The 16,665-nt window shown below is 38.9% G+C and overlaps 2 protein-coding genes across 2 annotated transcripts in view; both read right to left on the reverse strand.

Annotated features, from left to right (window-relative positions):
- Positions 1–4,114, reverse strand: part of LOC119264260 — a 4,545-nt gene extending 431 nt beyond the window's left edge. Inside the window, exons 1-3 of the mRNA XM_037542472.1 lie at positions 2,605–4,114; positions 2,411–2,482; positions 1,909–2,016 (exon numbers count right to left, since the gene is read on the reverse strand). Of these exons, the coding sequence (XP_037398369.1) occupies positions 1,909–2,016; positions 2,411–2,482; positions 2,605–4,006 (1,582 nt within the window). The 5' untranslated portion in view covers positions 4,007–4,114. The remainder of the gene's footprint in view (positions 1–1,908; positions 2,017–2,410; positions 2,483–2,604) is intronic.
- A 67-nt stretch (positions 4,115–4,181) lies between these two features.
- LOC108425310 lies at positions 4,182–15,752 on the reverse strand. Its single transcript, XM_037542776.1, has 11 exons — positions 15,635–15,752; positions 13,457–13,592; positions 11,607–11,769; positions 10,655–10,847; positions 10,093–10,191; positions 9,256–9,357; positions 8,243–8,347; positions 7,679–7,777; positions 7,231–7,302; positions 4,451–4,633; positions 4,182–4,220 (listed from the first exon to the last, which is right to left on the reverse strand). The coding sequence occupies exons 3-11, from the start codon at positions 11,639–11,641 to the stop codon at positions 4,182–4,184; spliced, it is 927 nt and encodes a 308-aa protein (XP_037398673.1). The 5' UTR covers positions 11,642–11,769; positions 13,457–13,592; positions 15,635–15,752.
- Between the last annotated feature and the right edge of the window lie 913 nt (positions 15,753–16,665).

The following is a 16,665-nucleotide window of genomic DNA, read 5'->3' on the forward strand; positions in this document are numbered from 1 at the left end:
TTTTTAACTGAACACTTATTGTTTGCTTATTTGATTTGTGCGCAGGTCACATTATTTGTCTTGTGCAGAAGTAACTAACAGCTCCCTGAGCCAGTCTGACGGATTTTGATGTGTTTGATGAAATACTGGACAGAGATGCTAATCAGGTCTGATTTTGATTTGGGGCGTTATGACGAAACTGCAGCTCCTCTTCACAACAAACAGCCCTCAGATTTATCAGTGCAGCTGCAGTTTGGTCATGAAATGAAGTCAGACAATAAACTACAACCGTAATCTTCACTAAACTGCGTTTTCTAATGATCATATTTACCAGATACAGATGCAGTGCTCCTGAGTCAAGCTGTGGTGTTGGAGATCATCACACTATTACAGGAAGAAACGATCAGCGTCATTTCAACCAACTCAAATACACACAGAAACGTTCATGTGGGATGAGGTCAAATGGCGAGAGAGATTAATAGATGGTCTAATCTATGGATTAGATGTAAATATATTAATGTGAGGATGCTGAAATGCTGATTATTTTGTCCTGTAATTGTGTGATGTCTCTAACACCGCAGCTTGATGCAGGAGCAGAAACACCGTGGGCCATTTGCTGTGAAGGAGAACTACACTTTCCTCAACACTTACACTTTTCCTTAACTACCCAAATCACAATCAGACCTAATGAGCATTTCTGTTCATTATCTCATCACTCTAACATATAAAAACCAGTCAGACAGTCTCAGGGACATATTAGCAGCTTGTGTCTATTACATTTACTTTGTGCACGAATCAAAAAACCAAATAACGCATGTTGAGTTAAAAAGAAAACATGACCACGATTAAAAGAAATGAGGGAGCGATTTAAGAAATCATAACCACAAATAAAAGAAAAACGTGTGTATAAACTGCAAAATGTTCTCTCAAGTTTATTTTTTTTCCCTCCGTCCCCTCCAGGGTTCCATAATATATGGAAACTATGCTGCAAGAACAGCCAGTTTTGAATTCAGGTTCTGCATCACAGGAACCAACCTACTCAGCTTACAGCAGTTTATCCCTGCCTATTTACACTGAGGTTCTATAAAGTCTTTCACTTCTGAATGAGGTGCAAAGCACAATCTAATCTGAACAGAGATAACTGATCATATTTCAATCTTAGAGGCATAGAAACAAAAACCTGTTTAATTTTGTTTAAAAAAAAAGAGTTTGGGAAACGGTCATGTAGAAATTATTTTGACCACTCAAGTAATAAGTAGACCTCAAGAAAAAAAAATACAATTAAATGTGTCATATAGTCCATTTAAGCAATGACCAGTGGCAAAAAATAAAATAAAATCTGTTTACTGTGGTCACTAAAACATGAGGTTTAGGCGATTTAACTTCATATCTTTATTTTGTGTTGAATGACAATTTTATTTATACTAGATTACACTATTCCTTTAATTAATTCAGTGCAAAAATTTAAAAGACATTAGATGATTTAGAAGATGTTCCTGTTTTTCTGATGACATGTAATCAGGTAGGAAATACAGTGAAATAAGGTGTCCTGCCTGGCTCTGCCATTGTTGCTGCTTAGTGAGTTTCCACAGCTACAATTTTAAGAGAGAATTTTTTTCAGCATAGCTTTCATACCAACTGTTTCATTTTACTTGTCATACCAGTGACCCTGACCTATGCCAATGCAACAGGCACAGCAGTGTTGCTGTGTACACCTATCGGCCACGTTAACAGATATCTGTACCTGATAATGATAAGGTATGTGGTCCTAACTATGGACCATTGTCACACAAGCATTCATAATTAAAAAAACAAAAAAAAAAAACACTGTATGAGGGTAATTTTCTTTACATGGCCTAAGTCAGCAACAACTTAAAACTTTTGTGCTTTGTGGCAAACACACTGAGAGAAGCAGAATTAGCCTGTCACCTTTAACAGAAGGTATCTTCAGTGATTTCTTCCTCTCTGGTAGGGAAATAAGTGCAGTGTCAAGTGGTGGTACTTGTGTTGCTTCTGGTGACTCCTCTTGCATTGCTTCTGATGAAAGTTTTAACATTATAGCATACAGCATTACATTTAAATTCTACAGTTTGGTGATTTTCTTCTGCTCAAACACTCCTGATTCAACACATCTGTTCATTTTCAGGTTTAGGATCTGTTTAAGTAGGAGGATTATCTAATTATTAACTTATTAACTGTTCTGGACACCAGCGCCCCAGAACCAGAGCCAAACATCCTTGGGGCCAGTACTTCTGTAATGTTTTCATAGTTTGCATAATAACTGAACATATTACATTTTGTTCCTATATATTTCCTGTACAAATCAACTATAGACTGCAATTTAGTTTTTTTTTTTTTGGAAAACCAAGAAAAACAACTATTCAACTAGCCCACGAAATACCATGCTGTTCTCCCCTGATGATGAAAATACCTCCAAGTTCTTCATATGTTTCATCCTCTACCTCACTTCTTCCTTCATCGTCATCAATTAGCTCCATCTCCTCTGCAAAAATACAAGCATTGACAAAATGTAAGTTAATAAGGCTTGTAGATCACAACATTAAAACATCTGTACTGTTGTATCATTGTGAATGAGATAATAAAAACACAGAAACTGTTATATACCATTTGGGTCAATATTGATCTCATCCAAATTCTTGCCCTTGAAGTCCGCAAGTCTCCCTTGTTCTAATGCCATAAGAACTTTGCTGACTTTTGCAAGTTGGAGGGTCTTTTCAGGAAGGCGATAGTACTCCCTATGAATTCTGATGTCATGTCCCAGGAAGTTTGCTAACTGATCCATGTCTGTGTCCTTCAAGTTTAGAACTGTAGAAAGAGTGGCAGCATGTTTTCGCAGTTTTGTGGATGTCAGTGCATCAGGACTATTTGCATTACAAGACTTCGCAAAGCTGCGGATACAATCTGATCCTCTGTAATGTGACATTGCTGATGGCCGGGCAAAGAGATAAACATTGTCTTTCAGCACTCCACAAGTCTCCCTGTTCTTCACAAGCAACTCTACTGCATTCAGCATTTTAGGGGTCAGCAGAATGGGAACTGGACGTCCTCTTTTTCCTCTGATCACAATTCTGGAAAAGTGCCTGCAGAGTTTTTTCTCAACTTCAGAGAGGGCCCAATCTATATCATCATGTGGATCACTGCTGTCCCTGGATAAGAAAGCAGACAGGAGCATACACGATACCTCTCCCTCTCTACGACGGTTAAAGAGGATGATTTGAGTCAAAGCGACCTTTGCAAGCTCAGACCAGTATTTTGATGTGGGCTCCGCTGATAACTGCTTGATCAACTCATCTTGCATTTTATTGAGAAATGCATGAAGTTTTTGCACATCTTCTGTAAAAGGCAACACTGTGGGGGCATTCCACTTTGACTCCTCAAGATTTCGTGCTGCTGTTGCAGAGATCAGTTCACACCACCGTTCTTTATGTATTTCTTGGAAGTTACTGAAATTCTGTGCCAAGCAGTGGTCTTCCGCAATCAAAGCTTTAGCTTTCATGAGTTTGCTGAGCTTCATCAGGCTTATTCCAAGTTTTTTTGCTAGAGAAGGAGTTTTGTATGTGTTGGCTTCACTATCATATCCACATGTATGTCTGACAGCTTGAACCATCTTCATGTAGTTTTGAGGATGTATAAAATCGTCCATTGTCTTTAGAGATGCAACGTTTCTGCCAGTGATAAGTAGTTTTCCTAGTTCTCGCAACTTCTGTCGTATGCATGCTTCATGTTTTGCAGTTGATCCACCTTTGTTCAACAAATGTTCCCCCAACTGAATGATGCAGCTATCATTTTTGACAGCAGCTGTGATTTCATCTCCATGCATGAGGCTTAAAGCCTTCCACAGTGCTTTGCTTATGTGTGAAGGTACAGGCTGTGCAAATGCACAGAGAGACTGGACACGGTTCTTCCCAGGTTTTGGAGTAAAACCTTCAGGGCCTAGTTTACAGACCTTTATGTGTCGCCAAAGAACATTCCTGGTAAATAACCCTTGGCAATATGCACAATGCATAAAGTCAGTGCCTTGGGCTTTCTTCGGTGGTCGTTTGCATGGAATCAGTTCACCCTTGCCTGTTTTAATTACAGAAGCATTATGGACAAAGTTCCCTCTATGTCGTAAATTATCCAATTGCAGTTTTCTCTGTTTAGAACCCTTTGGGAAACTGCATGCTATAGCCACTTCTCTTTCACTGGAATGGACATACTACAGATGTCTTGCCATCTTGCTAAAAGGTTTCAAACAAAACAGACAGTAATGTTTCTTGTCATATGCTCTACGACCATCACATTTTCTTCTGACTGCATTGACTACTACTGCCCCTTCTTCTTGCACAAGCTCAGAACTGCTGCAGACTCCATCACTCTCTATCACTTCAGGACTTTTATTTAGATCCATAACTTCAAGGTTGCTTCTCTCTGTAACACCCATGACACCTGAAGATGTGCTATGAGGGACAAGATTAGAAGGGGTAGCTTCATCCACAGAAGACAGACAGCTCCATTTCACTGGTTTACGGGAGGTACTACTCTCTGAACTACTTTCGTTCCTTTCATCTCTAGAGTCAGGGACGTACTCCTCTCCACTGTCTGAAGTAGAATCAAATAGCTCATCTGAATCTTCAGGAACAAACCCTCTCATCTAAAAATCAATATTACAAGGGTAATTTTTTAAATGCATCAGAACATCAGAAATTGAAAGGCAAATTCATAAACCAAGCCTATATGACAAGTATTTGTCTCCTGCATGATTTTCTGAATATTTACTTTTTTCATGGATTGCTGAAAGACAAATGACTACTGAATCAGGATTCCAATATAACACACTATATTGCCAAAAGTCTTCACTCCCTCATCCAAATCACTGAATTCCGGTGTTCCAGTCACTTCCATAGCCACAGGTGTATAAAGCCGAGCCCCTAGGCCTGCAGACTGCTTCTACAGACATTAGTGAAAGAATGGGTCGCTCTCAGGAGCTCAGTGAATTCCAGCGTGGTACCGTGATCGGACGCCACCTGTGCAGCAAGTCCAGTCATGAAATTTCCTCACTAGGAAATATTCCACAGTCAACGGTCAGTAGTATTATAACAAAGTGGAAGCGATTGGGAATGACAGCAACTCAGCCATAAAGTGATAGGCCAGATGGGGTCAGATGCTGAGGCACATAGTGCGCAGAGGTCGCCGACTTTCTGCAGAGTCAATTGCTACAGACCTCCGAACTTCATGTGGCCTTCAGATCAGCTCAAGAACAGCGTAGAGAGCTTCATGGAATGGGTTTCCATGGCCAAGCAGCTGCATCCAAGCCTTACATTACCAAGCGCAATGCAAAGCGTCAAAAGCAGTGCTGCAAAACGCTGCTACTGGACTCTAGGGTAATCCGATGGATGAGCCTGGGTTTGGCAGTTGCCAGAAGAACAGTACTTGTCTGACTTCATTGTGCCAATGGAGTCAGTCGTGGGCTGGAGGTTAGTGAACCAGCCTTGTGACCGGAAGGTTGCCAGTTCGATCCCCTTGGCTGAAATGACTGAAGTGCCCTTGAGCAAAGATGGATAAGGCTTCCCGCCACTGCGGGCAAGTGTGCTCACTGTTCCCTAGTGTCTGTGTTCACTAGTGGGCATGTATGTGGGTGTTTCACTGCACAGATGGGTTAAATGCAGAGGTCGAATTCCACAGTGTGCAAATGTGCAAACACAGTTGGCTGATGGTTCTGAGTTCAACTCAAGTGTAAAGTTTGGTGGAGGGGGGATTATGGTGTAGCGTTGTTTTCAGGAGTTGGGCTCAGCCCCTTAGTTCCAGTGAAAGGAACTCAATGCTTTTAGCAGAGCAAGAGATTTTGGACAATTTCATGCTCCCAACTTCGTGGGAATAGTTTGGAGATAGCCCCTTCCTGTTTCAACATGACTGTGCACCAGTGCACAAAGCAGGTCCATAAAGACATGGATGAGCCAGTTTGGTGTGGAAGAACTTGACTGGCCTGCACAGAGTCCTGACCTCAACCTAACAGAACACCTTTGGGATCAATTAGACCGGAGACTGCGAGCCAGGCCTTCTCGTCCAGTCTGACCTCACAAATGTGTTTTGAATAATGGTCAAAAATTCCCATAAACACACTCCTAACCCTTGTGGAAAGTGTTCCCAGAAGAGTTGAAACTGTTATAGCTGCAAAGGGTGGGCATCACCCACGACATCATATCAAACCCTATGGATTAAGAATGGGATATCACTCCAGTTCGTATGCGTGTGAAGGCAGACGAGTGAATACATTTGGCAATATAATGCATATACAAAGAAATATTTTACAAGAATAAAATTACGTCATTCTGAAAAGGGCTGTGAATTTGTTTCGAGGTTGGGCCATACTACCTGACGTACAAATTATAGAAGATCTAGGATGTCTAGTAAAACAGTCACTACATTCTGCAGATTGAACATCATACCCATGTTCAGTCTCAGTGATTCTAGTGTCAAAGTACGGGCATGACTTGGCTCACTGCAAGAGGCATTGGCAAAAAGGAATTCAGTGGTGTATTTGAGAATTTCACAGGAGGATATCAGCCCAATCAGTTTAGAAGTAAACCTGGTGTTCAATTTGATCAAACAGCAACAGAACAAGTGAAAATACAAAATCAAGCATACTTACGTCTAAAGAAAATGAAAATTAGATATGGAATGCCCCTTAGTCAATACCCAGACATCATATTAAGTCAAATAAAGATCAAAACTTTTACCCCTTTCTGTAAAGAGCATTTACTTTACCTTATTTGCACAGATTGATGGAGATATGAGTTGTGCGAAATATTTCATGAAGCTCTATTTTAACTGCTGAAATGTTAAAAACTTCTCCTTTCACGATTCCAAAGTGATAAGCATCCTGTATTATGTCACAGTTTGCCATAGAAATTAGATGATAACAAAAATACATTTTTAATAATAATAATAAATTGCTGACAACATCTGAATATTTTGCATTTTTTTCCTCATCTTGCTTGGTGTGTAATAACCTTAACACGTGCACGACACTGCAGTGGCAGTGAGAGTTTGTTAAATAATTGGGTGTCTATGGCCTGCAGCTTTTTTAATGTTTTGAAGTTCACAATAACGTTACTGTGTGTCTTTAACGTTGCAATATACTGTATATACCTTATACCGGCACATGCCCATACATTCATTGAAATGTTAAGTTATGAATTAATATTCTAATGAAATTTATCTGCTTTGGAATGAATATGATATACTTACTAGAATACTTCTAGTCCTTCTTAATTTAGGTACACATGCATGCTCGTCATCAGTATTTCCAGACGAAGAACTCTTCAATAAAAGAAGAAAAACATACAACATTGTTGAGGGAGTTGCAGAGTTAAATCAATGTAAAAAAGAAGTATGCTCATAACATAGTTGCACAAATGTAGTAACAGGCTGAACTTATAATTCCATACAGTATTAAATCTACAGACAATTTAACTAAGACTGGCAAGGTGTATTGACATGAGAGCCTATATTACGTTCTAACATTTCTTCTCAAAACAGAAAATTGTATGAAAGTTCATTCATACTGAATTGTTAGTGTGCTATACTGTAATTAGAAACTTCAAAAGTCATTCAAAAGTTCAAGTTCAGCTGAGCCCATGTCCTGATTACAACTTCAGAAAGCTTTTAAAAACTAATGACTTTTAAAGAAATGTACCTGCCCAGAACTGCTGTTGTTGCTGTCATCCTTCAGAGGCTCTGACTGACGAGACATAGGGGTGACCCATGCAGTCTTCTCAGGATTGGAATTTCTCATCTGTAAAGTTCAAATGTACATGACTACAAGAGACTTGAACATGAATAGGTAGAACAGGTAGCAAGAAGGAGTCTTGACTATGACAGTGACTAATGATTCTCTTTGACAAAACAGCAAAAGTGTGTCCTCCTCTGTCATCTGTAATATTATATATTTTGGAATTAAAATGTGAGATAATGGTAAGACATACTTTGCAAAGCCCAAGGTATGCTTAAAATCCTACACAATTTCAGTATTATGAGTATATAACTTAGGCTGACAAGTATACACACACACACACACACACACACACACACACACACACACACACACACACACACACACACACACAAGTTAATCAAGTATGAAAATGACCTTAAAGCAAGCAAAATCTGTACTGTGCCCTAAGAAGCACTTGTACAAAATTCAGAGTTGGTGATTTTCATGCCTAACAAACACTTGTGAATAACCGCAAGAGAGACTTACCTTATCATTTGCTGAGGAACATGCAGACAGAGCAGGTCTGGACTGCAATGGCAGACAGTTCTCTTGAGCACTGATCTCTGAAATTGTGTCCTTCTTGGTCCTCTGCTAATATATGGTACAATTTTACAAAATCATGAGTCCTAGTACACAACTGAAGAGATGCTATGCAATTGAACAAAAACCCCTTTAAGAATATTATCCTTTAGACAAGAATGAGAACAATCAAATGGCTTCAACTCCAGACTTTAAACAGATTTTCAGAAAGTAGGTGGTTAAATCTTGGCCTGTCATGATCACTTTTGTCATACAAATAATAGTGATTAATGATTTAATTGTTCACTGTATGCAAGCCAAAAGAAGCTGAATTAGCTGATTAACCTGTGTTTGCTTAGTAGCTAAATAATAAACTACACTGTTGTGTGCATATACATACTCACAAGTGTCTACAGATTAGTAAGTTATGAAAAGAATGAGTAGTTTTTCCCCACAAAGAACTAAATTATCAAAAAAAAAAAACGAATTTTGCCATCATACATGCTGAAAACATTACAACTAGCTGCACTGTTAACAAAAACAAACTCACTCTAAGTCATAACTGTTTTCATAAGCCTCATAATGTCATCAAGTATATTTATTTCCTCACCACAATGCACCCAGTTCAAATTCTGCTTTTTGTAACAATGACTGTGAAATCTAATGACTTACATAATTGTGATCATGTCAAATAAATTTAGCGTTTATGTAATAACTGTGACAAGCTTACATTAATGAGGTACATCAATAGGTCCATTCAACAATAGTGAATACAAAATTTAAAAAATGAATTCAAGGTCAAAAATACTTTGAGGACGCTTAACACACTTTATGACCGTCTGATTGTCACAGCTCAAGATATACTTTTCCCCTTTGATTTTCTAATTCTACATATACTGTAAAGATGTAAAATTCAATCCCAGCCTTGTTGGCAATTTTCCGATCTAAGAAACACTTGGGAATGACCACAAGAGACTTACTTGATCACTTGCTGAGGAACAAGCAGACAGAACGGGTCCTGATTGCAACAGCTGATGGTTCTCTTGAGCACTGTTTTCTGATATTGTGTTCTTTCCAGTTCTCTGTAAATATATGGTACAAATAGACAGCAAATGTGACCAAGAGGTACAGTACAAGAGATGCTATGTAATTTAAAAATATGTTCTCTGTTTATGTATAAATATATCAACACTTTAGAATCACAATGTAACAAATCAGAAATCTTCAGCTCCAGACTTTGAACTGGATTGTCTGCTAGATTTTCATCTTTGGTTGGAATAAAACTGGTTCTTAATTACATAAAAAATAACTGTACTAACTGTAAAAAAGATTAAGAAATGGAATTCAAAAACTTACAGGCCTCTGAGGTAAAAGATTTCAACATTAAAATCGGACATTAAGACAGGCTTTATAGTGCACTGACATTCATTCAGATATATAAACATTTTTGTAATTAATGCTTACATCTGTCACTCAAAGTGCTTATGCACATTAAGGCCTAAACATTCTTTGTGAGGACGCTTAACACATTTTGTGACCATGTGACTTGTGGGGACACTGTCCTAGCTGAGAGTATTTTCCCAACAACTCTCTCTCATTTACACACATTTGACCAAAGCCTGCATCGTGGGGACTCCGTGAAGTCATCACATACAACAAACATAACTGACAAATATAATGTTCTGAAACTTCCAAACTTGCTCACGATATACTTTTGCCCTTTCATTTTCTAATTCTATATATTGTAATGCTACACGTATCAAGGTTGGCTATTTTCATGTCTAAGGAACACTTGTCAATGACCAAAAGAGGCTTACCTGATCACTTGCTGAGGAACAAGTAGAAAGAACAGGTTCTGACAGGGATGGTGGCTGACTCTCTTTGATGTTACTCCTGGAAACTGTGTCCTCCCTAACCTGTTCAAATATGGTACATTGAGAAATTAACTAAGAAATGCAAAGACAGACTTCATATACACATAACACTTCTATTACATTGGACCAAACTTAAAGCAGAAGACATGTTACAACTTTGCAAAACTCAAACATGCACTGAGATATGCAAATGTAGTGTTTCCTCACTGCTTACACACATTAAGGCTTAAACATTCTTTGTGAGGACGCTTAACACATTTTGTGACCATGTGACTTGTGGGGACACTTTCCTAGCTGAGAGTATTTTCCCAACATCTCTAAATAAAATACATCTGAACATAAATTAATGAAAAAAGACTGTAAGGCATAATGCTATGTTTACCTTCACAGTCTGAGACAAACATTTTCCAGTGGTTAGTCACTTTCGAACATTTGTCAATTAATAAATTACAGAATGTACTGTCTTTCCTTTTTAAATTTTTTCATTAAAAAAAACTTTATATACCTTCTTTCGCCATGGCCAGTCACCTCCTCCATAATCGTAGGTGATTTCATCTCCCTCTTTTATGTCCTCTATGGCAAACAGGCAGAGATGTGGCCTTCCATCTACTTCAATCATCTTCATTCTGCAATTTGGGTGCTTGTGGTCATCGTTAACCAACCTCCCAAATGATCCATCTTCTTTGGCAGCATCAATACTTTACAAGAGAGACAGAATGAGAAAAAAGGTAACTGAAGGGATAACAAGTATATATCTGTTCATATCTGACACACAGGAAGTGAGATCACAGCTATGTAGTTTTGTGAGAGTTCAGCAACACAAAGTCATGTACAAAAAAGACCATTAAGTAATTACTGACCACTCAGACTGCAAGTGCTAATATCGATTACAAGGAACCTATTATGCTTATTTTCAATGTTCATAATTTCATTTTTGTGGTCTAATCAAATACATTCCAAAAACACATTTTTCTCATACTGTACATCTCTGTTTGCCCTGTTAGAGCTCCTGTGTCTTTAAGCCCTGCCTCCCGATGAGCCCAGTGAGCTCATCAGTGAGTTGGTTTATTGAACAACCAATAGAGTGCTTGAATGCCTTCAATAGCCGATGTGCGCTGTGTGAGGGTGCACTGAGCTCGCCATTACGTGGGCAGTAAGGACTGTTATGACACTGCTTCGTCTTATAACAAAGGAAAAGGCCTGGAATTCCAATGAGGCATTTCAGGCAGTTGAGAAAAGTGGGTTCTGTGGGAGAGAGTTTCTCCCCCTGGAGTGAACTGTGAGCTTTGTAACCTTACAGAACGTTTACGTACACAAAAAGTTACATAAACTAAAGATAAAAAAAAAAGAACAGAATAACAGGCCCCCTTTAAGTTAAATTTCCATTTCATTCCATCAGGACAGATCCTTTTACTTGTACAATCTGAACTGAGATTTAGCTATTCATAGTCACTTACCACCACATTTTCCCCTTCCATTTGAAGTCAAACATGAACACAGTACAAAGACTGTGGTAGAGTCTTCTTCTTCGTTGAGCTTCATAAAAATCAATCCTATCCCCCCTGTACTCAACCACAAAATCACGTTTGGAAAATTGAGCTAAGGAGAAGACACCTCGTCCTGCAAAAAAATGATAAAGATACACATTAACAAATTGCTACACCAACTAAATAGCGCCACTAATCTGATTGATTAAGTACTGAAACAGTAATACAATTACAATCCCATTTCCAAAAAAGTTGCACAGTGTGCAAAATGTAAATAAAAACAAAATGCAATGATGTGCAAATCATTTAAACCTTATATTTAATTGAAAATGGTACACATAAATAAAATATTACAATTTTATAGATTTAAACCCAGTATATGACCATATCAGATTTAATGCAGACAACACTTTCCAAAACAGTTGAAATGGACTGAGGGGAAGTGGAAAAGTGTCCTGTCGTGTGACAAGTCAACATTTGAATTTTTTTTTGGAAATCAAGACCACCTGGATTAATGTCAATGCATAGTTCAAAAACCAGCATTCATGATGGTATGAGGGGCATTAGTGCACATGGTATGATGTACACATCTGTGAAGGAACCATTAATGTTGAACAATACATACGTTTTAGCAATATATGCTGCCGTCCAGATGACATCTTTTTCAGGGAAAGCCTTAATTATTTCAGCAAGACAATGTCAAACCACATTCTGCATGTATTATCGCAGCATTGCTCCGTATTAAAAGAGTCTGGGTGCTAAACAGACCTGCCTGCAGTCCAGACCTGTCAACACTGAAAACATGCCGCATTATGAAATGAAAAATATGACAAAGGAGACCCTGAACTGCTCAGCAGCTGAAATCCTGAATCAAATAAGAACAGAAAACAGTTCACTTTCTAAACAACAGCAATGTCTCCTCAGTTCCCAAACGCTTATAGTGCTGTTAAAAGAAGTGTGTTTCATCACCTCTGGTAAACAGGCCCCGTCCCAAATTTTTTGGAATGTATTGCTAGCATCAAATTAAAAGTGAGCGTATATTTTTCAAAAAACAAAATTTCTTAGTTTCAACATTTGATGGGTTGTCTTTGTACTACTCTCAATGAAATACAGGATTTAAATGATTTGCATATCATTGCATTTTGTTTTTATTTACATTTTGCACAGCAACACAACTTTTTAGGAAATAGGGTTATAGTTAACACAGTATCCCAGATGTATCTAAATAAGTACAGTGAATTTTGCAATTCAGCCACATTTAGAAAAAAATTTTAATCAAAATTCACACGAAAAGGCTTCAACGTTTGGACAAAATAAAAAATGTTACTTTTATTGTTGCTCATTAGTGGGACAGTATTAGAAATGTTCAATTAGAATTGGCTTAAAGACTAAGTTTGGTAGTTTGGTATGGAGCCATCCAGCCGTGTACTCCACAAAAATAATTTTAATTTCTAGATAATTCTGCTATTTAAACTAGTCATTATGACTTAAGTAACTGTTCCAGAAGTGCTTATTTGTAGGGTGTTATTCTGCTTTCTTTCAAATGGGAACAACTGAATTAAAGTCACCGTGATTCAATTACAGTTTTCTATCCTTTATAATTTTAAAGTTTAATTAACAAAAAAAAGAACAACTGCCCAGGTTTTTCTCTGGCTTCCATGCTCTGATAGATGCATAAGTTTTTTCATGCAGCATTTACAAAATGTAACTGCCCTTTGTTTATAGTGGCTGTTAACTGAAGAGAACAATGAAGAAACACTTATTTTAGAACAATGATCTATCATACAGATAAAGCATGTGCAGGTACATATTTAACCTACCTTTCAAAGGATTGATGTACTTCACCTCTAGCTTTGACGTCTTGTCAGTCTTTGTGATCACATGATGTATGGAGTCTTGCAGTGGACTGATTCTTCGTGCAATTTTTAATTCTTCAAGGAACTGTCCATATATTGACTGGATAAAATAGGATAATAAAGATTCTAAACAAATCACAGAAAAACACATAAAAATCAACATATGCTCCTCCAAAAACAGAACTGCCCATCACTGCCACATCCAAAGTTTTCACCCAAACATTTAAAAAGAGCACAACCAGGCTTTGGAGTGTTTTCTTCAAGGATGAGTACTTCTGAAAACACTTTTACTGTTCAGATTGACAAAGAGGTTTACCGTCAGCTATTTACAAATACTTCACTTTTTCATACTGTTCTTAAAGCAAACCCTGACTGTTCAGACATAAAGGGACATAAAGGCCCCGATATGAGGTACACGTTTAAGTCTATTCAATTTAATTATACAAACCAAGCAAAACACTACTCATTATTAAAAATAGATAAAACCTCTCTAATAGTAGGTTGCCATTATTGTTTTCCACATCAAATGGATGCTCTCTCTCGTCCACTAAGCGAGGAACAGGAAGCTATTCTCATTTACCTCCAATATATCATATCTTTCCCACTTTAGCTAGAACGTGATATTACTCAGGAGACAAACTTTTTGATTGTCTTATTTACCACAGGACTGATCTCAATGCAAACACCTGACATCACAGTGTGACAATGGGGGCCTAGTCATACAGGAACTTTGCCTATTTGCCATATTCTTTTATAATAAACATTTCTTTCTTGTTTATATATAATAATTTAATAGCACTGTAATATGCATAATAGTATTTTAATAGTATTGGATATGTACACTGTTCCAAGTGTTAACAGCCTGGGTTCCCTTAAATTTTCCTACTCGTTACTTCTCTGTGAGAAAGCAAACAGTAGGTTTAAAGATTGAGATTTAAGTTTTATTACAGCCAATCAAAAGTACTGCAACATGCAGAATTTAACTGCTCTTGTTCTTTCAGCTCTAGAAAACTGGAGACTCTGATGTACAGAAACTACGTTTTTAAGAAAAACAGCTGATTTCAGCCCTGCAGTGCAGGAAAGGCACTAGATTCACACAATTACTAGCTGATTAAAACATGTAAGGGCTCCCCAGTAAAACATCTCAGCATGTTGTTCTGTTTGTCTGATCTGCTGCAGAAAGTGCTCAGAACTACAGGTCTGCAGGACCACCTCTCAACCAACACCAGCACCATGCCCTCCCCTCCCCCCACTGCTGACCTGCTCTGCTCTCCCTGCGCTCTCTCCCCTCCCCCCACCCCCTCCCCCCACCGCTGCTCTGCTCGCTCTCTCGCGCTCTGCCCCTCCCCCCTCCTCCCCACTCTGGGCGAAACCCGGGCAGCGAGGCTGTAACAGCGCTGCGCTCCGAACAGAGTTCGGCTCTTTCCGCCTGTCAGTACTTACGGCGGAAATACCCGAAGTCATACACGATTTAATGATTGGTTGGACTCTGCAGAATCTGCCTAGCAACCAATACGCACTTTGACTTTGGTCGCATTCGGGCCACAACTTTTAAAGAAATAAGACAGAAACTTCATCTGTGAAGTTTTATGAAATGTAATTACATATAAACAGACATGAACTGATTATATGAATGAAGCGACCGCGGGGAAAAGCCCACTAATCACACAGATTTGAAGTCCAAACCCAGCTTAGATGATCTTGCCAACCGATTTAATGGGGAAAAGGACATATGATAATGCCTCATATGAATTGGTGACAAATCCCAACAAAGTGTTTTTATTACACAGACAGGAAAATTTGCCAGTGTAGGGGAAACAGAAGCGTAGGGAATACGTGATGTTACCTTACAGCAGTGCGTCTAAAAATATGTTTAGCGTCTAAAACGCTGTTTAATAGTCGCCAAACTCGCCGGTGTAACTGAGCTGTCAGCGAACGCTCCGAGGCTCCGAGGCTGAGCTGTCAGCGCTGCTCCTCCGCCCTGCCCGGCTCGCTCCGCTAGCCTAGCCTAATTAGCAGCGTTCATTCGGGAAACTAACGCCTAAGAACCCAATTCCATGTCCTTTCCCGAGTCTTAATGATAAACAAACGTCTTCAAACACACAAAAACACACAAACCAGCATAAATAGGGAATTCCTTACCTTTCTGTCCGTTTGGACGAAGCAGAGAAAATCACCAATTAGCCACACAGCCGTGCAGGAGGAAGCGAGGCAGGATGGGAAATGTAGTTTTCGGCGAATTCCTGTCGTAGTGTTCACGGACCAAGAGAGCAGCTTCAAGAAACTACACCGCCATTTTAAAACTTCAGAATGTGGCTTTCTCGCGCAGCTGCGTTAGCTGATTTCACTCTTTACAAACACGTTATAAAAATGCATGAATATACTCTGAAAAACTGTAGAACTATGACTGTAACTCACATTTTACGAATTATTAGCTTTACTGTTGCACAAAAATAAGTAGTTGTACTGACCTACTGAATGCTCAGCATGTTAAACCATAAAACACGATTAAGTTAACAATTCTGTTAGACTTAATAATTACTCTATATAGATTTTATGATTTAATATACATTAGGAATGTACTGTAAATGTTTATTAGACCAAAAAACTGGACATTTTGTGGGAATTCATATTACCTTCACAGCTGAACATGTTCGTTTTAAGCGCTAGGTCTGTTTACCTACTAGTGCGCATGCGCAGTGATCCCCTCAGGACGGATTTGCATAAATTAGACTTCCATAGTGTGTTAAGCGAGCGGGCGTGGCCCCATCCCTTGCAAAACCAGCTCCAGACTACAGAGGCCGCTGTGGAGCACAGCTTCACACACACACTTCGGTTCCAAACCTTCCTCCTGGGCTTTAGCTAAATCAAGCGCGAGGCACCTAGTCATACCCTCTGCTACACGTTTTAAGGGGTCTCCCTCATGGGGACCATGGTTTTTGTCCCCATAACGTTTTGCGTCCCCATTTGGTTGGTGTGTAAACAGGGTTGTGTCCCCATGAAAATAGGAAAACAAGTCAGCAGCAGCAGTTAAAGGGTGTATAGTGGCAGAGAAAGGGGTCAATGAGGTGACAGTCAGACAGGTGGGGTAATATGGCAGGTGAGTGGGGTAACAGTCAGACAGGTGGGGTAATATGGCAGGTGAGTGGGCTAACAGTCAGACAGGTGGGGTA

The sequence above is a fragment of the Pygocentrus nattereri genome, chromosome 11 (assembly GCF_015220715.1).
Source record: "Pygocentrus nattereri isolate fPygNat1 chromosome 11, fPygNat1.pri, whole genome shotgun sequence".
Classification (NCBI taxonomy): Eukaryota; Metazoa; Chordata; class Actinopteri; order Characiformes; family Serrasalmidae; genus Pygocentrus; species Pygocentrus nattereri.